This window comes from Phocoena sinus, chromosome 2, assembly GCF_008692025.1.
Source record: "Phocoena sinus isolate mPhoSin1 chromosome 2, mPhoSin1.pri, whole genome shotgun sequence".
NCBI classification, from domain to species: domain Eukaryota; kingdom Metazoa; phylum Chordata; class Mammalia; order Artiodactyla; family Phocoenidae; genus Phocoena; species Phocoena sinus.
The window spans coordinates 149,124,260-149,150,837 of record NC_045764.1 but is presented as its reverse complement, the minus strand read 5'-3'; the positions used below and the strand labels follow the sequence as shown (position 1 = coordinate 149,150,837).

The 26,578-nt window shown below is 38.4% G+C and overlaps 1 protein-coding gene across 13 annotated transcripts in view; it reads left to right on the top strand.

Moving 5' to 3' along the window:
• Window positions 1-26,578, top strand: part of NUMB (NUMB endocytic adaptor protein) — a 180,478-nt gene that overhangs the window by 93,516 nt on the left and 60,384 nt on the right. For all 13 annotated transcript variants that reach the window (XM_032624755.1, XM_032624752.1, XM_032624745.1 and 10 more), the window contains one exon: window positions 20,569-20,709. In XM_032624755.1, the coding sequence (XP_032480646.1) occupies window positions 20,584-20,709 (126 nt within the window). In that variant the 5' untranslated portion in view covers window positions 20,569-20,583. The remainder of the gene's footprint in view (window positions 1-20,568; window positions 20,710-26,578) is intronic.

Here is a 26,578-nt window from a genome sequence, read left to right as displayed (position 1 = left end):
ACCAGGAAGAAGTAGCAAATATAAACAGACCAATCACAAGCACTGAAATTAGGACTGTGATTAAAAATCTTTCAACAGGGCTTCCCTGGTGGCGCAGTGGTTGAGAGTCCGCCTGCCAATTCAGGAGACACGGGTTCGTGCCCCAGTCCGGGAAGATCCCACATGTCGCGGAGCAGCTAGGCCCGTGAGCCATGGCCACTGAGCCTGCGCGTCCGGAGCCTGTGCTTCGCAACGGGAGAAGCCACAACAGTGAGAGGCCCACGTACTGCAAAAAAAAAAAAAAAATCTTTCAACAAACAAAAGCCCAGGACTAGATGTCTTCACGGGCAAATTCTATCAAACATTTAGAGAAGAGCTAACACCCATCCTTCTCAAACTCTTCCAAAATATAGCAGAGGGAGGAACACCCCCAAACTCATTCTACGAGGCCACCATCACCCTGATACCAAAACCAGACAAAGATGTCACAAAGAAAGAAAACTACAGGCCAATATCAATGATGAACATAGATGCAAAATTACTCAACAAAATACTAGCAAACAGAATCCAACAGCACATTAAAAGGATCATACACCATGAGCAAGTGGGATTTATCCCAGGAATGCAAGGATTCTTCAATATATGCAAATCAATCAATGTGATGCACCATATTAACAAATTGAAGGAGAAAAACCATATGATCATCTCAATAGATGCAGAGAAAGCTTTTGACAAAATTCAACACCCATTTATGATAAACACTCTCCAGAAAGTAGGCATATAGGGAACTTACTTCAACATAATAAAGGCCATATATGACAAACCCACAGCCAACATTGTCCTCAGTGGTGAAAAGCTGAAACCATTTCCACTAAGATCAGGAACAAGACAAGGTTGTCCATTCTCACCACTGTTATTCAACATAGTTTTGGAAGTTTTAGCCACAGTAATCAGAGAAGAAAAAGAAATAAAAGGAATCCAAATTGGAAAAGAAGAAGTAAAGCTGTCACTGTTTGCAGATGACATGATACTATACATAGAGAATCCTAAAGATGCTACTAGAAAACTACTAGAGCTAATCAATGAATTTGGTAAAGTAGCAGGTTACAAAACGAATGCACAAAAACCTCTTGCATTCCTATACACTAATGATGAAAAATCTGAAAGTGAAATTAAGGAAACACTCCCATTTCCCATTGCAACAAAAAATATAAAATACCTAAGAATAAGCCTACTTAAGGAGACAAAAGACCTGTATGCAGAAAATTATAAGACACTGATAAAAGAAATTAAAGATGATACAAATAGATGGAGAGATGTACCATGTTCTTGGATTGGAAGAATGAACATTGTGAAAATGACTATACTACCGAAAGCAATCTACAGATTCGATGCAACCCTATCAAACTACCACTGGAATTTTTCACAGAACTAGAACAAAAAATTTCACAATTTGTATGGAAACACAAAAGACCCCAAATAGCCAAAGCAATCTTGAGAAAGAAAAACGGAGCTGGAGGAATCAGGCCCCCTGACTTCAGACTATACTACAAAGCTACAGTAAGCAAGACAGTATGGTACTGGCACAAAAACAGAAATCTAGATCAATGGAACAGGAGAGAAAGCCCAGAGATAAACCCACACATATATGATCACCTTATCTTTGATAAAGGAGGCAAGAATATACAGTGGAGAAAAGACAGCCTCTTCAATAAGTGGTGCTGGGAAAACTGGACAGCTACATATAAAGGAATGAAATTAGAACACTCCCTAACACCATACACAAAAATAAACTCAAAGTGGATTAAAGACCTAAATATAAGGCCAGACACTATCAAACTCTTACAGGAAAACATAGGCAGAACACTCTATGGCATAAATCACAGCAAGATCCTTTTTGACCCACCTCCTAGAGAAATGGAAATAAAAACAAAAATAAACAAATGGGACCTAATGAAACTTAAAAGCTTTTGCACAGCAAAGGAAACCATAAACAAGACGAAAAGACAACCCTCAGAATGGGAGAAAATGTTTGCAAATGAAGCAACTGACAAAGGATTAATTTCCAAAATTTACAAGCAGCTCATGCAGCTCAATATCAAAATAACAAACAGCCCAATCCAAAAATGGGCAGAAGACCTAAATAGACATTTCTTAAAGAAGATATACGGATTGCCAACAAACACACGAAAGAATGCTCAACATCATTCATCATTAGAGAAATGCAAATCAAAACTACAATGCGGGGTCTTCCCTGGTGGCGAAGTGGTTGAGAGTCCGCCTGCCGATGCAGGGGACACGGGTTCGTGCCCCTGTCCGGGCGGATCCCACATGCCGCGGAGCGGCTAGGTCTTTGAGCCATGGCCATTGAGCCTGCATGTCTGAAGCCTGTGCTCCGCAACGGGAGAGGCCACAACAGTGAGAGGCCTGCGTACCGCAAAAAAAAAAAAAAAAAGAGTCATGTACCATAATGTTCACTGCAGCTCTATTTACAGTAGCCAGGACATGGAAGCAACCTCAGTGTCCATCAACAGATGAATGGATAAAGAAGATGTGGCACATATATACAATGGAATATTACTCAGCCATAAGAAGAAATGAAATTGAGTCGTTTGTAGTGAGGTGAATGGACCTAGAGTCTGTCATACAGAGTGAAGTAAGTCAGAAAGAGAAAAATACCGTATGCTAACACACATATATGGAATCTAAAAAAAACAGAAAATGGTTATGAAGAACCTTGGGGCAAGACAGGAATAAAGATGCAGACCTACTAGAGAATGGACTTGAGAATACAGCAAGGGAGAAGGATAAGCTGGGACAAAGTGGGAGAGTGGCGTGGACATATATACAGTACCAAATGTAAAATCGATAGCTAGTGGCAAGCAGCCACATAACACAGGGAGATCACATTGGTGCTTTGTGACTACCTAGATGGGTGGGGTTGGGAGGGTGAGAGGGAGAGAGACGCAAGAGAGAAGAGATATGGGGACATATGTATATGTATAACTGATTCACTTTGTTACAAAGCAGAAACTAACACACCATTGTAAAGCAATTATACTCCAATAAAGATGTTAAAAAAAGAATTATAGGGGATTGTATTTAGAAAGAGAGGAAAAGAAGGCCTCATCAATGAAGTGACATTTAGGTTGAGACTTGAAGTATGAGTGGAAGACATAAGTTTTTTTGGGTTTTTGTTGTTGTTTTTTAAATATTTATGTATTTATTTGTCTGTGCTGGGTCTTAGTTGGTGGCATGCGGGATCTAGTGCCCTTACCCCAGGGATTGAACCTGGGCCCCCTGGGTTGGGAGCACAGAGTCTTAACCCCTGGACCACCAGGGAGGTCCCAAAGACAAAAGCATTTTAGACAGTCGGAAACAGTAGGCCCAAAGTGGGAAAGAGCTTGCAGTTAACTGAAAGAATACTAGTTAGTTGAGGAAAGTGCCACCTCGAGGTAGGAGAGCAGGCAGGGGCTATACCTTAATACGCTAACATCTGCTTTGCATTAGTGAAGTGCTGGCCACTGTTCCAAGCGCTTCTTGAGCATTGTGAGTAATTGTGCCATACTGACTCTCTGAATGCTGAGAGTTTGGATTTAATTTGAAGATGCATTGGGAAGCCATGGAACTATTACTCAGTGCCATGATCCATTTTTAAAGATTACGCTGGCTACTTTGTACATAGTTGATCAGAAGGGGACAGCAGAGGAAATAGAAATGAATACTAGTTGATGGTGGTTCAGGTAGGATATGAAGTAATCTTGGACCATGGTTCTGATGGTAAAGGTGAAGAGCAGTGGACAGATTTAAGATATATTTACAAGTCTTTTGTTGATGTCTTGGATGAAGGGAGAGGGTTGTGAGGGAAAGGAAGGAGTCAGATTGGAGAGGGTTAAAGAATTGAAGAGATGATATGTGTAGATAATTTGCGAAGTTATTTGTCAGTAAAGGAGAGCAGAGCTCTTTTCAACCTTCTTATGTCTATCATTTTTCCTGTGGCATTTCTGTCTTTTTAAAAAATTCTTGGAACCAAATATATTTTTATTCTAGTCTGCCTCTCCAGATTGCAGCACCTTTTTCTTATCCCACACTTGACAGATGCTTAGAGGAGGAAAGTCAGTTGAAAAGTAGGCTAGCATTCTCAGCAGTTCTGCCCTTTTTATCAAGATGTTCCTTGCTAAATCAGTCCTTGCCATATCAGAGCAAAACAATTTTGTTCTATAAGTAAAGGTTTAATTCTTGAAGGAACAGCATCTTAGGAAGTCAGTCTCTGTATATGTGTTTTGTGGGATTAGGGGTGATGGTCATATGTATTTTTATCTGTTAAGTCTCAACATGCCTTAAAAGATAAGGGTAAGAATAGCTGAACTGCAAATTCAGTTCACCAATTGTTTTCTCAGTTGAAAGGCAAGTGATCAACTAAAAGATAAAATTGGTTGTGTAACTGAAAGAAAAACTCTCAGAAGAGATAGCTTTCTTTTTTAAATGTTTCTTAAATATATATAGGTTCAGCTTTTGAAACCAACTTTGACTGCAATTTTATTTTCATCTTTTAATTTATCTATTTTGGCTGCTCCAGGTCTTAGTGGCAGCATGCGGTATCTTCACTGTGGCATGTGAAGTCTTAGTTGTGGCGTTCATGCGGGATCTAGTTCCCTGACCAGAGATTGAACCCGGGCCCTCTGCATTGGGAGTGCGGAGTCTTATCCACTGGACCACCAGGGAAGTCCCTGACTGAAGTTTTAAGTCGACAGGGTCTTTCCTCACTTTATGAAGCTCTAGTTTTCCACTGTTTTTAAGGAGTGAGTAAAGAAGCCATGTATCAAAACAAAAGGGAGAATTTTGTGGACAATATGAAAATTCGTAAAGCAGAAATCTGAAATTAAAGTCAGATAATAGATAAGGATCATGGAATACTGTTTAAATCAGTGGTTCTTAAATTTTTGGTAGTTACAGAATCCTTTGAGGTACCAAAGAAAGTTGAAGAATCTGGCCCCAGAAAGTGCACAGATACATGTGCATTCAGATTTGTACATAATCTTAGGGCATTGCTAAATCTGAAGAGCCTATGCAGTTGCCCTGGTCGAGAACACGTGGTCTGAATGGTAATCAGGGCTGAGGAGTAGAATGTGCCTAGAGAGCTTCAACATTCATACTGTGACAGTAATCTCTTCTCAAATACCAATCTTTAGGGCAGCCCAGACTCAATTTGTTGTTGTTGTTCTTTTGGGTTTTTTTGCGGTACACGGGCCTTTCACTGTTGTGGCCTCTCCCGTTGCGGAGAACACGCTCCGGACGCGCAGACTCAGCAGCCATGGCTCACGGGCCCAGCCGCTCCGCGGCATGTGGGATCCTCCCGGACTGGGGCATGAACCCGTGTCCCCTGCATCGGCAGGCGGACTCTCAACCACTGCGCCACCAGGGAAGGCCCCCTGAGTGTGAACTTTTAAAATAAACTTTATTAGTCCTATAGGTTAAGTACTGGACATATTTGTTTCACAGTTGGTGATGAATCTGTACTTTGTTACTTTTCATTTGGCTCAGTGCCTAAGTGGAACACTGAGCTAGTGATACAACTTAATAAATTGTTTCCTGTTAGGCAGACTACGCCAGTTAGACCAATATTTAATGAAATCCACAACTCTTAGGATTCACTGATTGAGTAGGTGATTGACTGGATGACCTACCGCTAAGTCCTTTGGCCATGGTAAGCGTCTAGGATCCCTTACATTTGTTCACTTACTTAACTTGATCAAATAAAAGGATTTCTTTCCTTCACTCTAAATCTTGAAGCAAGTTTCACATCACAAGAAAAAGTAGACATCAAAGAAAGAAAATTCAAAAACGAAATACTTTATGGTATAATATTATACTTTAAATGGTGATTTAATATGTGGCATTTTTAGCTTACATTTTTAGTGACTGAACAAATTATTATTATTACTATTATTGGCAGATGGACAGTCAGTGCAATTTTTTTCTCGTAACTTATAGAATTCTGGCGTAGAAGTGTGATGAAGAATATAGTGGAGGGCTTCCCTGGTGGCGCAGTGGTTGAGAGTCCGCCTGCCGATGCAGGGGACACGGGTTCGTGCCCCGGTTTGGGTAGATCCCACATGCCGCGGAGCGGCTGGGCCCGTGAGCCATGGCCACTGAGCCTGCACATCTGGAGCCTGTGCTCTGCAACAGGAGAGTCCACAACAGTGAGAGGCCCACGTACCACAAAAAAAAAAAAAAAAAAAAAGAATATAGTGGAATTGTATATATTCACATTCAACTGTGTTTGTTCAGAAAACAGTAAAATAAAAGTGAGAGTTAAAAACAATATAATTAAATTTAGATTCTCTGTTGTTCTCAATGAGTTTCTGCTGTACAGTGTTCTTGTGCCTCCCATATTGTGAGCATGCTCTGTGGTTCTAGTGCTAGGTAGATATTTTTCTCATAGCATAATTCCTGAACATTAGTAAGCTACTTCAACTGTGTTCAGTTGAAAACAGCAAACTGTTCCATATTACAAATAATCCTTGGGTGTGTTGCACTTATTGCAAGAGATTGTACTGTGGTACTCTGTGGATGATTTAAGTATTCCCAGTGTTTGGACGTCCCTGGTGGCACAGTGGTTAAGAATCTGCCTGCCATCAGGGAACACGGGTTCGAGCCCTGGTCTGGGAAGATCCCACATGCTGCAGAGCAACTAAGCCTGTGCGCCACAACTACTGAGCCTGCGCTCTAGAGCCCAAGAGCCACAACTACTGAGCCCGTGTGCTGCAACTACTGAAGCCCATGCGCCTAGAGCCTGTGCTCCACAACAAAGAGAAGCCACCACAATGAGAAGTCCGCGCACTGCAACAAAGAGTAGCCCCCGCTTTCGCAACTAGAGAAAGCCCACGCACAGCAACAAAGACCCAAGGCAGCCAAAAAAAAAAAAGTATTCCCAATGTTATTTTGAATTTATGTGATGTTTTGCTTTTAGTGCTATCTTTGGAACTTAACCCTGTGAGATTAGAGTGTCCTGAAAAGATAAATTTAGCTAATCTAAGGAAATTTGTGAGTTTATATTTTTCCAGCTATTCAGAATGGTACCCATGGTTTTATATTTTAGTTTATATATTTTTACATTTGAAACCAACTAATACTGTTTTAACAATTAGAGTAATTTTAAGATTTTCCCTAACTTTGATTTTTCTTTTTCTTTCTTAAAGGGAAACTGTTTTAAGTGTCAAGGTCAAGTTTCCTGTATGTGTCTTGTCTATATCTGTGTATATCAAGTATGTGCTATTTAGCGTTTATGGGTTTTTTTTCTCATAGTGAATTTTCTAAAGCATTGTCTTGTCCAATCTTCCTTATAATTTATATACAAGAGGGGCATAAAGTTAGAGGTGTAATTGTGTCAATAGAACAAAGAAAAGCAAACAAGTATAATTTAGAAGGAAAAAAACTCTAGAGAGAAAAGTCCCCATTTTTCTAAGAGTTGTAGCTCTCCATTAGCCCTGCAGAAGCCTCTGGTTCATTTTATTTTCTCTTTTTAAAAAAACTTAAAAAAATTTTTTTTTTTCTTTTTCTTCTGGCTCATTTTATTTTATTTTATTTGTCCGCGCCACGTGGCTTGCAGGATCTTAGTTGCCCGATCAGGGATGGAATCTGAGCCCTCAGCTGTGAAAGCATGGAGTCCTAACCACTGGACCGCCAGGGAATTTCCATCTGGTTCATTTTCGACTGGGCTGGACAAACTGAATTTCAGTAACTTTATTCTTTTTAGTAAAAGTGAGACTTAAATATTATAACTAAATGTGACTTTCTTTTCTTTCTTTCTTTCTTTCCTTCCTTTCCTTTCCTTTCCTTTCCTCTTTCTTTCTTTCTTTTCTTTCTTTCCTTCCTGTGCATTGGGTCTTTGTTGCTCCACGCGGGCTTTCTCTAGTCGTGGTGAGCGGGGGCTACTCTTCGTTGCAGTGCGTGTGCTTCTCATTGTAGTGGCTTCTCTTGTTGCAGAGCATGGGCTCTAGGCATGCAGGCTTCAGTAGTTGTGGTGCATGGGCTCAGTAGTTGTGGCTCGCAGGCTCTAGAGCACAGGCTCAGTAGCTGTGGTGCACAGGCTTAGTTGCTCTGCGGCATGTGGGATCTTCCCGGACCAGGGCTTGAACCTGTGTCCCCTCCATTGGCAGGCGGATTCTTAACCAGTGCTCCACCAGGGAAGTCCCGTGACTTGTTTTTCTTACCCCTTGTTAGATATCTCATAATTATAGGTGTGTATGTATTTATATTTTTACACTCCCCGTCTCTATCCTCAGAAGGATTTTAGGTGACTTGCTTTCCACCTAATTAAAATTATAAAATAGTTGATGTATACAAAAGAATATATGTACCATATGTAGGTTATAGAGCATAATGAAATGAAAACTTGTGTATCTTCTACTCAGCTTAAGCACTACGAAAACTTTTGAAGTCCCCATGTGAACCTTTCCCGATTATGTCCCCCTTTCTTTTCCCTCAGAAGTAACAGTGCCCTTAATTATGTTTATCATTCTCTTGTTTTTCTTTCTATTTCTATACACATATCCCTAAATGTTATCATGTTTAGTTTTGCATAATTTTGAGAGGTAATGTGAGGGGACTAAGAGCACAAATTCTGGAGCCAGGCAAATCTGCCACTTAACTAACCATGTGATTTGGGCTAATTACTTAACTTTTCAGTGCTTGTTTCCTCATTCATGAAATAGAGATTAAAAATAGAATCTACCTGATAGGGCTATTGTGAGAATAAAATGAGTCATTATATGCAAAGTGCACAGTGTACAGTGCCTGGTACGCAGGCAGTATTCTCTGAGTTGTTAGTATTTGTATGAAGGAATCATAATATAAACAGTTTGCTTCCCTCCTCCCTCAACATGATTGTGAGATTCATCCATGTTGATAGTTATAGCTGTAGATGAGTTATTTTTACTTCTTTTTCTCTTAATTAAATTTTTTATTTTTAAGAGTGTTTAAATTGAGGTCTTATTTTTATTTCTGCATGGTATTCTAATAGTGTGAATATTCTCTATTGCTTGTGTTGATGGATAATTAGATTCTAGTGTTTATTTTACTGTTACAAATAATAAACAATGCTACGCAGACATCTTGCACACCTTCTTGTGCACATGTTTAAGAGTTTCTCTAGGATATACACCTAGAGAAGGAACTGCTGAGTTGTAAGGGTATGTGAGTCTTCAACTTTCCTAGACAATGCCAAATTACTTATCAAAATGGTTGCACTAGTTTATGCTCCTGTAAGAGTAAAGGAGTGCCCATTGCTCCATATTTTATTGTCTGATTCTTTAATATTTGCAAAACTGGCAGATGTAAAATGGTATATAGTGTCTTTTTTAAATCTATTTATTTTTGGCTGTGTTGGGTCTTTGTTGCTGCATGCAGGCTTCCTCTAATTATGTCGATGGGCTTCTCGTGGTGGCTTCTCTTGTTGAAGAGCTTGGGCTCTAGGCATGCAGGCTTCAGTAGTTGTGGTGCATGGGCTCAGTAGCTGTGGCTCACGGGCTCTAGAGCGCAGGCTCAGTAGTTGTGGCTCACAGGCTTAGCTGCTCTGTGGCATGTGGGATCTTCCCGGACCAGGGCTCGAACCCGTGTCCCCTGCATTGGCAGGTGGATTCTTAACCACTGCGCCACCAGGGAAGCCCAGAGACAGTATTTCTTAACAATCTGTAAACTTGCACATGAAAGTCCTGTTAAAGTACCATTCACAGTGGATGCCTAATATTTATTATTTTTTCTTGTTCTTTTTTTTGTCTTTCCTGGGTAGAGCAAATTACCACGTGTACTTGTAATCCTTCATACACTCGTATACCTAGGTAGTGTTCAAGAAATCTATCTTGTCAAGCATGAGGTTAATTACCATGAAAAGTATGATAATTTAGCTGATCTTTTGATTAATATTATAGATAAGATTTCCTATTTGAAACAGTCGAGCAGATACTTTCAGAAAACTGCCTTTAATTCCAGCACTGGAATTTAGTACACCTTTCTCCCATTTAAATACTCTAAATCTGATTTCAACAGATATTATATCAGCAAATAGTGCATTTTCTAGAGCGGGCATGAAAACAAGATTCAGGAGCACTTCTAGTACTAACCGTCTGGATTCAGTTCACTGTCATCTGCTGGATTATTATAGCCTCCTAATTGTCTCCCTGCTTCTTTCTTGTTCTCTTCAATCTATTCTTAACCCAGCAGCCAAATGTAAAATATAGGTGCTTCGTTTTAGAACCCTCCAGTAGCTCCCCATTTCTCTCAGAGGAAAAACTAAAGTGTTTGGCCCACAGGGTCCTATATTAGTTTGTCCTTTATAACCCATCTGGTCTCATCTCTCCTATTCTCTTGTCTTCATTTTGCACTGGACACACAGACCTTCTTTTGTTTGTCAGACTCTCTAGGCAAGCTATCCCTTCATGACCTTTGCATTAATTATATTCTTCTTCTGGAACGCTCATCCTACTGCATGGCTCACTTTTTTACCTTCTTCAATTCTTTACTCAAGTGTTACTTTCTTGGTTTAAAATTTCATCCCTGCCTCCAGTACTTCTAATCCCTCTCTTAACCCTGTTCATCTTTTTCTGCATAGCATTTACCACCTCTAACATACCACAGAGTTGGTGGTGTTCGGGTAAGTGTTTCACAATTAGTTCTCCAAGTATAGTTCCAACGTGAACGATGGTTGATATTTTTGCTTGTTTAGTAAGATGAAAGTGAAGCAATGAAGATGTGTGTCAAAATTTCACTCATTTGTCATTGACGTAAGAGACTTCTTTGCTGAATCAGATAATAGTTTTCAAGTAATGGAAGAATATTGCCTCAAAATTTTTGTGCTATTCACAATGTAATGGTTATAGACACCACACACTTTTAAGTTCAATCTGCATCTTAACATTTTCTCCATCAGTTTCTTAGATCTAGACAATCACAGAACAATAAATCAAGCAGTGATTGGTAGTTTTTGCCAAATTCTGTAGTGTAAATACTTCTGCCATGGCCGATTTCAAGTTACCAGCATGAAGTCACTGAACTGAATGTGTTGTTGGGAAGAGATGTACAATAGCCCGGCATTAGATAGTATTTCTACCTTACAGATAGAAAATCATAAATAACCCCAAAAGCATAGATAATCGTAAAATGTAGTTAAAAATATAGGAAGTGATGATTTTTTACCTTTGTTTTAAAGTAACTTATATAATTATAAGTTATATAACATATAATTATAACATATAATTTAATTTGTAATAAAGGCTATGTTTAGCACCCAGTTCACAAACTTGCTGAAAATTTGACAGTTGGATCTTGTCAGTCAGAACACCACTGTGAATAATCTGGCTATTTATTTTCTGTCTGTCTCCTTCATAGAGGCAGGGGTTTTCTTCTGTATTGGTTACTGCAGCATGGCATGGTAGGCAGTCAATAAATACTTGGTGACTGAATTTTAATTAAAATATTTGAGGTCTTTTATATATAATTTAACATTAATGTAAATAAATGAACTAGGTGCTGAGTGAAAAATAAATTTTATCTTCAAATAAATTGAAACTTTTTTCTTCATTTTTAAATATGAAGTTTTGATTATAACTAGCATAAAATTCTTGTTTCTCTGAATTATTGACCTAGATTATAAATAAAAGCATGCTACTCTGAAAGGGATGGAAAGATTTTCAAATTTGCCTTGCTGAGAGAAAGATATCATGTGATCCCTCTTTTATAAAAAGAAGAAATTGAAGCATATATGCATAGAAAAAAAACAAAGGCTAAAACTCTAAAATGTTGATGGAGGTTATTTCTGTTTAGTGGGATTACAGGTCATTTGTATTTCATTCTTTGGATTTTTCTGTTTTTCCTGTTCTTTACAAGTCACATCTATTACATGAGAAAATTATTTTAAAATCAGCTTCCTTATCATACCCTAGTGTAGTATTTTAGTTAAATGAGGAGGAAAGTAAAATATTACAAGTAGAATATATAGGGTGAAGAAAGAGAAAGAAGTGAGAAAGCCACAGAATATTTGAAAGGTCTGATCTTCATAGGATTATGCAGGAAAGCATTGGGAGACAAGGCTGGACTGTTGAAGATCCTGAAGTTTAATGTCTGAGTCTGGCATTCAGGAGCCTCCACAACTTGAACCCAACCTTTTTCCAGCCCAACAGTTTTTGAACACATTCAAGGAAGAATTTTAGGAATATTAATCTGGCACAACTATGTAAGGAGATAGAGGAAAGAGGACTTGGAGTCCAGGGCCTGTTGCAGAGGTTCATGGATGAAGTGATTTTTCTGCCAGGGCAATTAGGAATAGAAATGCTGAATGGCTGAATACCAGAGATATTGATACCTATTCCCATCCAATAGCACCTGTTGATGGACTTGGTATGGAAGAATTATGAAAAAGTGTCAGAGATGAACCTTAGAGTATGCTCTTCTCATTTCAAAGCTTTGATGGATGTAAAGGTGTTACATAGAAATAGGGAAGTCAGGAAGAAGAGCTTGTTTGAAAGGAAAGATAAATTGATTTGGAGACATTTGAATTGGAATTGGAAGTACAAGACTAAAAATCACAAAGTAGTCAGGGCTAAATATAAACTCTGTGGGAGATAGAGAAAGAAAAGAATTTATGCTTATAATTAGTTGAATTTTAACCAATTAAAAAAAAATCTCAGTTCAGTATATAATCTGTGAATTCGGAGAAGGAATTCAGTTTATGATACAGTTTATCATGAGCTATAACCTTACATATTAACAGGGACATTTTTAGTTTGCTAATAAGGTGACTTATGTTGATTGATTTTCAAATGTTGACTAACTGCATTTATTAGAAAAACTCCCATGTAGTCATGATATATTTTTAATGTATTTTTTAAGTTTGATTTGCTAAAATTTTGTTTAGAATTTATGTATGTTCATGGGAGATATTGGTCTAGTTAAGAAGCTTAAATAATGTCTTTGTTTGGTTTTGGTGTCAGGTAATCTTAGCCTGATAGAATGATTTGAGAAATATTCCCTCCTCTTCAATTTTTTGGGAAGAGTTTGTGTAGAATTGGTATGATTTCTTCCTTAAATGTGTGGCAGAATTCACCAGTGAATCTATTTAGCCCAGGAGTTGTATTTGTGGAAAGATTTAAAACTATAAATTCAGTTTCATTAATAGATATAGGACTATTTTGGGTTATCTATTTCTTCTTGAATAAGCTATGAAAGTTTGTAACGTTAAAGGAATTTTTCCATTTCATCTGAGTTGTTGAATTTATGGGCATAAACTTGTTCATAATATTCCCTTATTATTTTTAATATCTGTAGAATATTAGAGACGACACCTCTCTCATTCTTGATCTTGGTAATTTGTATCTTTTTTTCCCCCTAAATAGTCCAGCTATAGGTTTATCAGGTTTTTTTTTTTTTGTGGTGTGCGGGCCTCTCACTGTTGTGGCCTCTCCCATTGCGGAGCACAGGCTCCGGACGCGCAGGCTCAGTGGCCATGGCTCACGGGCCCAGCCGCTCTGCGGCATGTGGAATCTTCCCGGACCGGGGCACGAACCCGTGTCCCCTGCATCGGCAGGCGGACTCTCAACCACTGCGCCACCAGGGAAGCCCGGTTTATCAGTTTTTTTAATCTTCTCAAAGAGCCAGCTTTTGGTTTCCTTTTCTCTATGTTTCTATTTTCCTACTTTATTGTTTTCTGCTTTGATTCCTACTATTTCCTTTTTTTCTGCTTACTTTGCATTTCTTTGTCCTTTTAGTTTTTATAAGTAGAAGCTAAGGTAATTGTTTTAAGTAAGACCTTTCTTATTTTCTAATATAGACGTTTAGTGCAGGGTTTCTCAGTAGTGACACTATTGACATTTTAAGCTGGATAATTCTTTGTTGTCAGGGGCTGGCCTATGCATAGGATGTTTAACAGTATCTCTGGCCACTATCCATGAGATGTCAGTGGCATCTCCCCTAGTGACAACCAAAAATGTCTCCTCCAGATATTGCCAAATGCACAAGATTGCCCTTCCCACCCCCGGTTGAGAACCACCGGTTTAGTGCTATAAATTTCTAAGTACTGCTTTTGTTACATCCCACAAATGTTGATATATTTTGTTTTCATTCAGTTCAGAATACTTTCTAAATTCCTTTTCGATTTCTACTTTGACCCGTGGGCTATTTTGAAATGTGTTATTTAGTTTCCAAATATTTGGCAATTTAATTCCATTGTGGTCAGAGATCATACTTTGCGTGACTTGAAGCCTTTTAAATCTGAGACTTGTTTTATGGCCCAGAAAATGTTCTGTATTGGTAAATGTTCCACATGCACTTGATTAGAATGTATATTCTGTTGTCATTGGGTGGAATGTTCTATAAATGTCAGTCAGGTTATGTTGGTTGATAACTGTTGTTCAAGTCTTGCTGTTTATATCCTTGATGATTTTCTTCCTACTTATTCTATTACTTATTGAGGGGGGCATATATAGCCACTCTAGTTTTCTTTTGACTTGTATTAATATGGTATACTGTTTTCTATCATTTTACTTTTAACCTATTTGTGTCTTTATATTTTAAGTGGGTTTATTTATTTTTGAATTTTATTTTATTTTTATATTTTTATACAGCAGGTTCTTATTAATTATCCATTTGATGCATATCAGTGTATACATGTCAATCCCAATCTCCCAGTTCATCACACCACCACCCCACCCACCGCTTTCCCCCCTTGGTGTCCATACATTTGTTCTCCACGTCTGTGTCTTTATTTCTGCCCTGAAAACCGGTTCATCTGTACCATTTTTCTAGGTTTAAGTGGGTTTATTGTAGGCAGCACATGGTTGGGTCTTGCTTTTTTATCCAGCCTAATGAAGAGTTAGTCTGTTTGACTACTGGGGAGCTAGTGTCACTGCTGAAGGTACTGTCTCCCCTAACAAGTCTATTCCACATTTCACTGGGGGAACATATGGCGATGGGGGCCAACACTCAGGACCATGGTGGACAGGGTGGAGGGCTGGTGAGTACTGTTGTATCATCCTTGCTGTGCCTACCTGGGACCGGGCAGAGGCACATGAAGGCAGGCCAACCCTTTGGGGACCCTGTAGGAAGCCAGGAACTCTGCCTGAGAGAGATGAGACTTTTGGAATCTGACTTACATTGTTCCTGACCAATCAAAACATTCACTGGCCTTACTACTCAGCTGAACCAGTTGTTGGATTGTGGCCGGTCAAGGGGTAGATCCTAGGCTAGGGGCTCAGCACAGTGGCTGTTTACTATCTAGAATGCAAGCATTGCAAAAACTTAATCACTGCTATGGCTATGTTACTTCATACTGGCCAGTTACATAGTGTGTGCACCTCTATTTATTCATGTTTGAGTGTGCTGGGTTTAATTCTACTTACTGTATCCTAACTCCTATTAGGAAAAATAGGGAAATAATGAGATCATCACAAGAAAAGTTTCACCTGTCGTGACTGCTTATGGTTGCCCTGATCTCTTCCCTGAACTTCAGGCTTATACATATCTCCACCTAGAAGCCCTATAAACAGACCCCTCAAATTCAACAATTCAGTTTGCTGAATTCATCTACCCAGTTTACTGAGGCCTAAAACTTAGGAGTCATATTTGGATTTCTCCCTCTTCCTCACCTTCTGTAATAAATTCCTGCTCTTGACTTTCCCCATAAAGAGAGTCCTGTTGATCAAGCAAAGCTGAGTTTATTAAACTTACTGCAGCAAGGGAGAGCACCACTTTGACAGAGCCTTGGTAGTTAGGGGAAGTTAGGAAAGGGTATTTCTAGGATTTTGAGATCTGGACTCATGTGGTTTAAGGCAGGTCCTTCAAGGTGGGGAACTGGTTGGGATGGGCAAAGTTTGTGACACAATATTTAAAATTAGTGGACTTAACAAGAAAAGGTTCTTGAAGCAGTCTGTTATCCTGTCAGGAGAGCTGTTTGCCCTGATGTACAAATTGTTTGCCCAGATAAATTAGTTTGTAAAACTTTCCTGACACAGTGAAGCTAATTCTTGGCTTACAGTCTTATCATTTTCATTTTGGGCAAAATACTTTCCTGGAGCACAGTTATATCATGTTGACTCAGTTAATTCATACGTTTCCTGAATCTGTGTTTTGTTGATGCTGTTACCTCTACCTGAAATATCTTTTCCCTCCTACTCTACACAGTATGTGGCTAATGTTTGTTCTTTTAAAACTTAGCTCAGATAGTATCTCCTACAGGAAATGTTTCCTGAACCTAGACTGCTTCTAGGCCATACTGTGTATAGTATTATTATTCCATTCCCCATATTGTGCAGAAATTAACCTTTTATAAGGGAAGAGAGCCACCAAAAGGCAAGTTGTCTTACGAATTTCTGTATCCACTAGCATTAGTAACAGGGCCCAGCACATGGTAAGTTTTCAAACAGTTTTTACTGACCCAAACAATTTGGGTCAGAGGGGGGAAGACCGAAGGAATAGGAGATAAGAGGTGATGATTTTTTTTTTTTTTTTTTTTTGCGGTACGCAGGCCTTTCACTGTTGTGGCCTCTCCCATTGCGGAGCACAGGCTCCGGACGCGCAGGCTCAGCGGCCATGGCTCATGGGCCTAGCCGCTCTGCGGCATGTGGGATCCTCCCAGACCGGGGCACGAACCCGTGTCCCCTGCATAGGCAGGCGGACTCTCAACCACTGCGCCACCAGGGAAGACCAGAGGTGATGATTTAACTTTAAATTAATATGAGTGAGACAGCGTTGATGCACCCAAACATAGGAATTTGAGTAAGAGAGTAAGACTTAAGAGTACAATTAGGAAATGATCATAGTTGGGGTAATAGTTTGTGTTGATTATTTCTCCAAGAGTGATAATGCACAGAGAACACCAGTGGAGGACTGATATTTGGGGAATACCCTCAATGTGTAGGAGAAAGTAGAGGAAGACCTCAAAGGCATCAGTAGAGACAGAAGTGAAGAAGATAAAGCAGTGGAGTAGAGTATGGGGACAGGGAAAGGCAGGGAGGAAACACGTGTACAAAGGAGAGCTGGAATTGTGGTGTCAAATTTTGTAGAGCATTTAAGGAATGAGAACTGTGAAAAGATTTTCTGAATTTGGCAATTAAGTTGTACCTAGTGACCTTTGAAAATTCTAGTAGAATGGGGATTTCATTTTTAAAAAGTTTAGAAAGGACAAAATAAGTTGGTTCTCAGGTTTTATAGTTACAAAAATATATTCTTTACCTATATTCAACCAGGACTGTCACAAAGGGTATGATTTTCTTTATTTGGGAGTAAAGTTCAACCTTGCTGAGGACCAATAGTAAACGTTACTTTGAATTAACTTTTTTTATATTTTTCTTACTATCTGTTTTTTTTTTTTGTAAGCAAAATCATTATACATAGATTACTTGAAAATAGAATGTTTGGTTTCTTCCCTGTATTAATTATTATCTTAATTGCTAGATTATTTTACAGGCCAGTGGTAGTTACTCATTAAGAAGTAACAAGATACTATCATTGTGTATTTTCACTTTGCCAAGTTCATTTTAGAACAATTATAATTAATATCACTAATTTTCAAAAATTTCTGGCTGTGAAACCCTTTCCTTAAACTTTTACATGGAACCCCAACATGTAAATCAGAGAAAGTGGAGCTTGTCTGTTTGAAGCTGTGACAGGGACCTGAAGCTCCTCCTGAGAGTTTTGTCCAGTCTTCTAACCTTCTCTTGCCTTCCAAACAACTGGTGGTCCTGGGGACTCCTCTGTGGAAATCCTAGGGCTACCTAAAGCATAGTTCAAGAATCACTGACACGTAATTTTCTTTGTAGAAATGCTGATTGCAAAGCATTTTAGTACTGAAAGTGACATGATATTTAGACCCCCCAAACCAATTGACACTTCCAGTCTGTTCTCTTATTGGTCAGTAGAGTGGTACAACAATAAATAGCTGCCCAAGAGCAAATAAATTTGTAATAGAGCTATTTAGACAGAGGTTGGATGTCTTCCTCTAAGGAAAGTTGTCAAAGTAGTTCCTTTGTCAGTGGGAGGTTGGCCTACTATTAAATGCAGTCTCTTCCAACATCGATGATTCTCTGGTCTTACATGTCTACATTTATCCTACCTAGTAAATATCATCTAATACGATGGGGTTTATCTTTCATTTCTTCAAATTTGTAGTATGCCATATATATGACAGGCACTGTATTAGATGCAGGGGTACTATTTAAACAAATAAGTTTAAACAAATAAGATATAGCCTACCATAAAGGAAATAGAAAATTGCTGTAAGTCTTGAGGAGTAGAGTAATAGTTATCCGGAGGGTGTTCATGGGAATCACGTGAAATGCAAGGACCCAGACCAGATAGGGGCTTGTCAGAAAAAATGCTAGCTTCTATGAAGACTCTGAGCTGACTCTTTAAAGATGAGTAAACTTCAACAGAAGCAAATATAGAAAGGTCTTTCTAGGCAGATGAAGGAACATGTACAGAGGCTCTGAAAGATAGCATGCCTTGTTTGGAGAACTGTAAGTAGTTTCATATGGCTGGAGCTTAGCATGTGAATGGGGCTGGTGAGTGAAGCCAGATTAAAAAAAGGACTGTGTTTGCCATGCTTGGGAATTTAGACTTTATCTTGAAAGTGATGTGACGCAATTGAAAGATTTTAAGCAGAGTAATTGCATGGTCAGATTTGTATTTTAGAAAGCACTCTTGCAGTAGTCAGGAGAACAGATCAGAATGGACCTCTCTTGGAAGCAAAGAGACCATTAAGTTGTTAAGCTTTTGCAATGATTTAAGCAAAAATGAGGATAGTAGAACCGATGTGGTGGGTGGGGGAATTAATTCAAGATATACTAAGGAGGTAAGATCCATAGGTATTGGTCAGAGAAAGAATAGAAGTGGGGATGACTTTCAGGTGTTTGGGTTGGCCAGCTGGATAGGTGTGTGTAGTCTTTTTTTGCTAAGAGAAAGAAATTAAAAAGAAAGGAATCATATAGGCTTTTTGCCTCAAGATTCTTAGGGTGCCAACTTGAGCAAAGATATAGGTGCTTTTTATTTTCTTATATTTGTATTTGTGTATATTTTTAAAATGTGATATGAAAGTATATAACAGGACGTATTATCAAGGAAGGTTATGGAATTCTTTTTGGAAGTCTGTTAGATTAAGGCAGGCACTCATTTAAGGTAGTTTAGGAATGAGTGATCTACTTAAAGGCAAAGGGATGGATTACCTTTTGTCGAGTCCTTTGATTGTTTAATATCTACCTCATCTCTATAAATCAACTTTGAATTGAGAAATAATAAATTGATTTTTAGAAAATCCAGAGATTTTTACATTACCATTCATCTGTCAGAATTTTTACCTTTTAAGAAAAACGTGTGGTAAGATTGGCCTGTCTGTGTAAATTAGCTAATTTGGTAATAGTTCTGCTGTGGCATTATGAACTTTAAAATACAAAATGATTTTTCCTCAGAATGCAAATTTTGATTTTCAAATCTTTCATTGCTTTTAATGTGGGAATTAATGTTCCATCCCTTGTTATTTAACACTCCTGACAGAGAAGATGTTTCCTCTATATAGCTTTGTCACATCATTTTCTCAAGTTAGGATCTCTTTTTTAGGCTGGTTGAGGTGCTTAAATCCCTCATGGAAAGAATGAGCAATGCTCCTTAACAGAAAACTGAAGGTATTGGTTTCAGATTTTGAGATTCGCCCTATAAAGGGACACTTAATCATTATGTTTATTCATTGGCTCTTAAATGCTCCATTGTTTCTTATCAGATAAGTCTTCCTTCCCTGTAGTTTTGTGATTTCTACTGTACCTTTGAAAGCATTAGAGAAGTGCCTCTTCCAGTAACAAAACAAAAACACTGACTGTAGTTTAATACTTTTAAATTTACAGAGTTAATGATGAGACTTGGACCTTTGTCATCGAAAACTATTAGATTACTTTCATGTCTGTAATTATTATGAATATGAAAGTACATTCTGATGTCATACTACTTGCAAGAAATTTCTTCTTTAGAATAATGTAATCCTAGAACTTTTTCTTCTTTGAGTATGTTTAAAGGAAACTTTATTTCTTTTTATAAAATATCTTTTACAAAAGGCTATTAAATTCCCTGCTTTGCTTAGTGTCTTCTGATAGTAAGCCAAAAAGATCCCCAAATTTCAGTGTTCCAGAATGTTTTTTTCTTAATAAGGATCAAAGTTTTCAGAATATTTTCAAAAATTGTTAGCAGTTTATAATTTGGCTACAGGTACACATTTCCTTATTCAGGAGTTAGAATGGATTTGAGAGGTAGATCAGGAGGAATACTCATTGGATTATTGCAATTAAAGTGCTTGAAGGTTCTTAGAATAACATCTCTTCCGATCCTACAACAGGTTATTGTTGTTTTACAAGAATAGCATTATAATTGTCTTTTCAAAAAGTGAAGTGATTTGTTTGTTTGAACTTAGAGTTACTCTAAGAGGAAGTATACTAATTGCTCATTTCCCCCTAAAACAAAACCTTTAATTTGGGATACTAGTTTTTTATTAGGACGGTAATCCAAACTTTAAATATGTGAGAAAGTAATAACTTCCTTTTCATACTTCTTTTACAGCTTGTAAAAATTAAAATGAATAAACTACGGCAAAGTTTTAGGAGAAAGAAAGATGTTTATGTTCCAGAGGCCAGTCGTCCACATCAGTGGCAGACAGATGAAGAAGGAGTTCGTACTGGAAAATGTAGCTTCCCAGTTAAGGTAAGAGCTCATGTTTCTATAAATCTAGATGTGGAAAAGAATTGACAGTTTATTATATGTGAAATTCCATTAATTAGGACAGTTAAAAGAAAACACTCTAAAAGCTAATCCCTTTATATTCTGCTTCAATGATAGAATTAGTAAGAAGAAAAACAGATTATAATTAATGATTTTTCTCTTTATATTTAAATAAGAATTTCTTGTATATAATCTGGAATCACTACAAATAAAATCACTTCTTTTTTTAAATTTAATTTATTTATTTTTGGCTGCGTTGGGTCTTCGTTGCTGCGTGCGGGCTTTCTCAAGTTGCGGCGAGCGAGGGCTACTCTTCATTGCGGTGCCTGTGCTTCTCATTGTGGTGGCTTGTCTTTGTTGCAGAGCCCGGGCTCTAGGCGTGTGGGCTTCAATAGTTGTGGCTTATGGGCTCTAGAGTGCAGGCTCAGTAGTTGTGGCGCATGGGCTTAGTTGCTCCACATTACGTGGGATCTTCCTGGACCAGGGCTTGAACCCGTGTCCCCTGCATTGGCAGGTGGATTCTTAACCACTGAGCTACCAGGCAGTCCCAAGATCACTTCTGATGAGAATACTAATCCTGAAATATCTAAAAGTCCTGAATTATCAAGAATCACAAGAATCAAATTATTTTCAACAGGATATGCTTACTAAGTGGTGGGACAGAGGAAGCTGGCGTCTGCCTTCTTAAATACAGGCCTGGTATGTTCTAGAAAAGCTTAAATGGGAAGAGTTAAGTCAGAAGGGATTTCCTCTTTAATCTTATAACTTTTAATCATGTAGAGGTCATTTAAACTAATGCTGTCATTTGTCAGATCAGAAAAAGGAAGCTTAAAGAGGTTAAGAACATAGTGAAGATCTAGAGAAGCGGGTGCCGTGCAGGTGCTTTTTGTTACTGCTACTTGAGACTGGAGAAGAAGGGTCTGTATTTAAGGTCATGGAAGAAATAAACATACATGCTATACTGCTTAGTGAAAAGAAGCAATAAATAGTATAAACATGCTATGAGATGTATTAAGTATGAGGACAAAAAATAGAAGGAACTACAACAAAATGTTAATATCTTGAAGAAAAAAATTTAGTTTAATATAAAGTGTTAGCATTTTTCTCTATTTTTTTGTATATTCTTATGTGTGAATATTCTTATTGTGATTTTCTGCTCCTTTTTACTGCCCCAGTACTATGATTGAAACATGGACTAAAGTCTCAGAAAGAAAAACAATCAATATGACAGGAAAAGTGCTTTTGAGAATCTATAGGTTAAATTAATACATGATTTTTAAAATACACAAATTATCCACAGTCTGTCAATAATGAAACATTTTCCTAATCACTTAGCTTTGTCTACGCAACTCATTTGCTGAAACTTCTTTTATAGGAATAATAAACTTAATATTTAATTTTAAATGCTTAATATGATATTAAAATACAAACAAAACAAAACACCTCTCTTACATAAAAACTAACACTCTTCTCTATTACCCCACACCCAGCCAAACAGTAGGTTCTTTTTTTTTTAATAAATTTATTTATTTATTTTTGGCTGTGTTGGGTCTGTTGCTGCACGTGGGCTTTCTCTAGTTGCGGCAAACAGGGGTTACTCTTGGTTGCAGTGAGTGGGCTTCTCATTTTGGTGGCTTCTCTTGTTGCGGAGCACAGGCTCTAGGCACACAGGATTCAGTAGTTGCAGCACACAGGCTCAGTAGTTGTGGCTTGTGGGCTTTAGAGTGCAGGCTCAGTAATTGTGGCTCACGGGCTTAGTTGCTCCGTGGCATGTGGGATCTTCCCGGACCAGGGCTCGAACCCCGGTCCCTTGCATTGGCAGGTGGATTCTTAACCACTGCACCACCAGGGAAGCCCAGTAGGTTCATTTTGATTATACAAATTGAGTATTAAGTATATCAAACTCGGGCTTCCCTGGTGGCGCAGTGGTTGAGAGTCCACCTGCTGATGCAGGGTACACAGGTTCGTGCCCCGGTCCGGGAGGATCCCACATGCCGCGGAGCGGCTGGGCCCGTGAGCCATGGCCGCTGAGCCTGCGCATCCGGAGCCTGTGCTCCGCAACGGGAGAGGCCACAACAGTGAGAGGCCCGCGTACCGCAAAAAAAAAAAAAAAAAAAAGTATATCGATATCGATATGGGTACTGTTACACATTGTTGATTGCTTGGAGGATACTTTGCAGCCTTGTAGGACAATTTGGAAATATCAGTTAAAATTTTAAACGCACTTTTCATTTGACCAGCAATTTTACATTTAAGAATTACGTTTAAGTACATCCATAGGGGCTTCCCTGGTGGCGCAGTGGTTGAGAGTCTGCCTGCCGATGCAGGGGACACGGGTTCATGCCCCGGTCCAGGAAGATCCCACATGCCGCGGAGCGGCTGGGCCTGCGCGTCCGGAGCCTGTGCTCCGCAACGGGAGAGGCCACAGCCGTGAGAGGCCCGCGTACTGCAAAAAAAAAAAAAAAAAAAAAAGTACATCCATAGATATACACTGGCATGAGTGATCATTCTAGCAGTTTGTTTATAATAGTAAAAATCTGGAAACAAGTTAAATGCCATCATTCTGGGATTGGGTAAAGAAATTATGGCATCAATTATGGGGAATTCTTTGACACTTAAAATAAGAATAAGGTAGATCTGTATTCACATATTTGGTAAATTATTTTGAATACCTGCTATGTGCCAGACACATGCTGAGTGGTAAGCAAATAAGATATAGTTCTTGCTCTTGTAGAGTTTATAGTCTCCTTGTGGGAGAGATAGACTTTAGTTAGATATTTGTGTTAATAATATATGATTACAAACCGAGATATGTGCTTTTTAAAACTTTTTTTCTCTCTTTTAAAAATTTTTTTTGAAATATAGTTGATATACAATGTGTTAGTTTCAGGTATAGAGCAAAGTGATTCAGTTATATATATATTCTTTTCTTTATATTCTCTTCCATTATAGGTTATTATAAGATATTGAATATAGTTCCCTGTGCTATACAGTAGGTCCTTGTTGGTTGTCTATTTTATATATAGTAGTGTGTATATTTTAATCCCAAACTCCTAATTTATGCCTCCCCCACCCCTTTCCCCTTTGGTAACCCTATGTTTGTTTTCTGTGTCTGTGAGTCTATTTCTGTTTTGTAAATAAGTTCATTTGTATCTTTTTTTTTAAGATTCCACATATAAGTGATGTCATATGATATTTGTCTTTATCTCTGTGGCTTACTTCACTTAGTGTGATAATCTCTAGGTCCATCCATGTTGCTGCAAGTGGCATTATTTCATTCTTTTTTATGGCTGAGTAATATTCCATTGTATTTACCACATCTTCTTTACCTATTCATCTGTCGATGGACACTTAGGTTGCTTCCATGTCTTGGCTATTGTAAATAGTGCTGCTGTGAACATTGGAGTGCATATATCTTTTTGGATTATAGTTTTCTCTGGATATATGCCCAGGAGTGGGATTGCTGGATCATGTGGTAGATCTATTTTTAGTGTTTTAAGAAACCTCCATACTGTTCTCCATAGTGGCTGCACCAGTTTACATTCCCACCAACAGTGTAGGATGGTTCCTTTTCCTCCACAGCCTCTCCAGCATTTATTATTTGTAGACTTTTTGATGGTGGCCCTTCTAACTGGTGTGAGGTAGTACCTCATCGTAGTTTTGATTTGCATTTCTCTAATAATTAAGTCAAGCATCTTTTCATGTGCTCTTTGGCCATCTGTATGTCTTCTTTGGAGAAATGTCTACTTAAGTCATCTAAGTAGACACTTTTGTTTGGGTTGTTCATTTTTTTGATATTAAACTGTATGAGCTGTTTGCATATTTTGGAGATTAATCCCCTGTCCGGTGCATCATTTGCAAATGTTCTTTCCCATTCTGTAGGTTGTCTTTTTTTTTACCTTTTTTTTTTTTGGCTGTGTCGGGTGTTAGTTGCGGGATCTTCGTTGTGGCATGTGGGATCTTCGTTGTGGCATGCAGGATCTTTCCTTGCAGCGCACGGCATCTTCTCTGCAGCGCGTGGACTTCTCTCTAGTTGTGGCGTGCAGGTTTTCTCTTTCTCTAGTTGAGGTGTGCAGGCTCAGTAGTTGTGGCACGCACGGGCTTAGTTGCCCCACGGCATGTGGGACCTTAGTTCCCTGACCAAGGATCGAACCCGTGTCCCCTGCATTGCAGGATGTATTCTTTACCATTGGACCACCAGGGAAGTCCCTGTAGGTTGTCTTTTTGTTTTGTTTATGGTCTGTTTTTCTGTGCAAAAGCTTTTAAGTTTAATTAGATCACGTTTGTTTGAGGTAAGTGCTTTTTAAAAGGGAATCTGGTTCTGTAAGAACGTGTAACAAAAAACTTGACTTAGACTACAGGATCAGGGAAGGCTTCCCTGAGAAAGTAAAGTTTGACCTGATATCTAAAGACTGAGTAGGAATGAATTAGGTACAAAGATAGGCAGAACATTTCAAAATTATGGAAAGTGTATAGGCCCTGGTGGTGGGAGGAAAGAATAGCAAGGAGCTAAAGGAAAGCTGTAGTATAGGAAGTTAGATAAACCTGGAAAGAAGTAAGGCAGAGCTTTGTAGGCCATGTTAAGGATTTTAGGCTTTTAGAGTAATGGGAAACCATTAAGTGGTGTGTTGTTCATTACTTGTTTATTTTATTATGATAAAATATACATAACAAAAAAATTTAATAACATTCATATTGTTGTGCAGTCATCAGCACTATCTATCTCCAGAACTTTTTCATCTTCCCAAACTGGGACTCTAGCTGCAGGTGTTTGGAGGTCACCCATAGTGGTTACAAGGAATCTGGTGAAAGATTGCTAATCCAGAGGGGAGATAATGGTAGGCTGGACTAGGGTGGTGACTGTGGAGATGAAAAGAAATGAAGTAAATTGAAAGATAATTGAGATTAAAGGCAACAGGAATTGGAGACAGCTTGGATCTAGGAAATGAAAAAGGGTAGTATTAAGGATGATACCTAGTATCTTGTCCCAAACTGATAGAGGTGATGATCATTGATATAGGAAACATGAAAGAATATTCTCTCCATGTGCTTATACAGATGATTTTAGTGTATTATGAAGTGATAAAGACAAGGTACAGAGCAGTTTATAGAGAATGATTCTGTTTATGGTTAAAAAGAAAAAATGTATATGCTTATATATATGTAAGAAATATCTGTAAGAAGATGATGCAGGTAATTCTGAACTCTGAATGGTAATGAAGGATTGGGGATCTTTTACTTTTCAATATATATCTTTTGGAACTAGTGACATTTTTTATCATGAGCATGTATCATATTTGTAATAAGCATATATATATGTATATATATGTATATTTAAAACCTCATTCACAGGATTCTGAGAGACTCGTATAGTGTTGAAATAACTGTAGTAAAGTTAATTGAAGCACTTTTAATTGCCTATGAAATATACAGCTTTAACGTATTTTATGTGAGATAAGTAAGGCTCAGTATCTTTCAGTGAAGTTCTCATTTGTCATAAGAAACAGCTGGTTGGGATGTGTTTTAGAGGTAAACACAGAAGATAAGAGATTTTTATCTTATGCAGGTAGGGCAGCTTATTTAGGGTGTTTTTGTTTGATCTTTACCAAATGGTCTTTTGAAATCCTTTCTACAAGATATTCATCCTCTGCTGTGTTGTGTTCCCCTTTCCTGCCTTCCTTCCCAACCCACCCTATCCCTCACTATCCCATACTCTTACATACAGGTGACCCAGGATAGAATAGGAGGATCAAAACCTGAAATTCTTTTCCCCTAGCCTAGAAATAGATGCATTTCCTCAGTCAGATATAACTGGGCAAATGATATCTTATCTGGGCTTGCCTTAGAAACC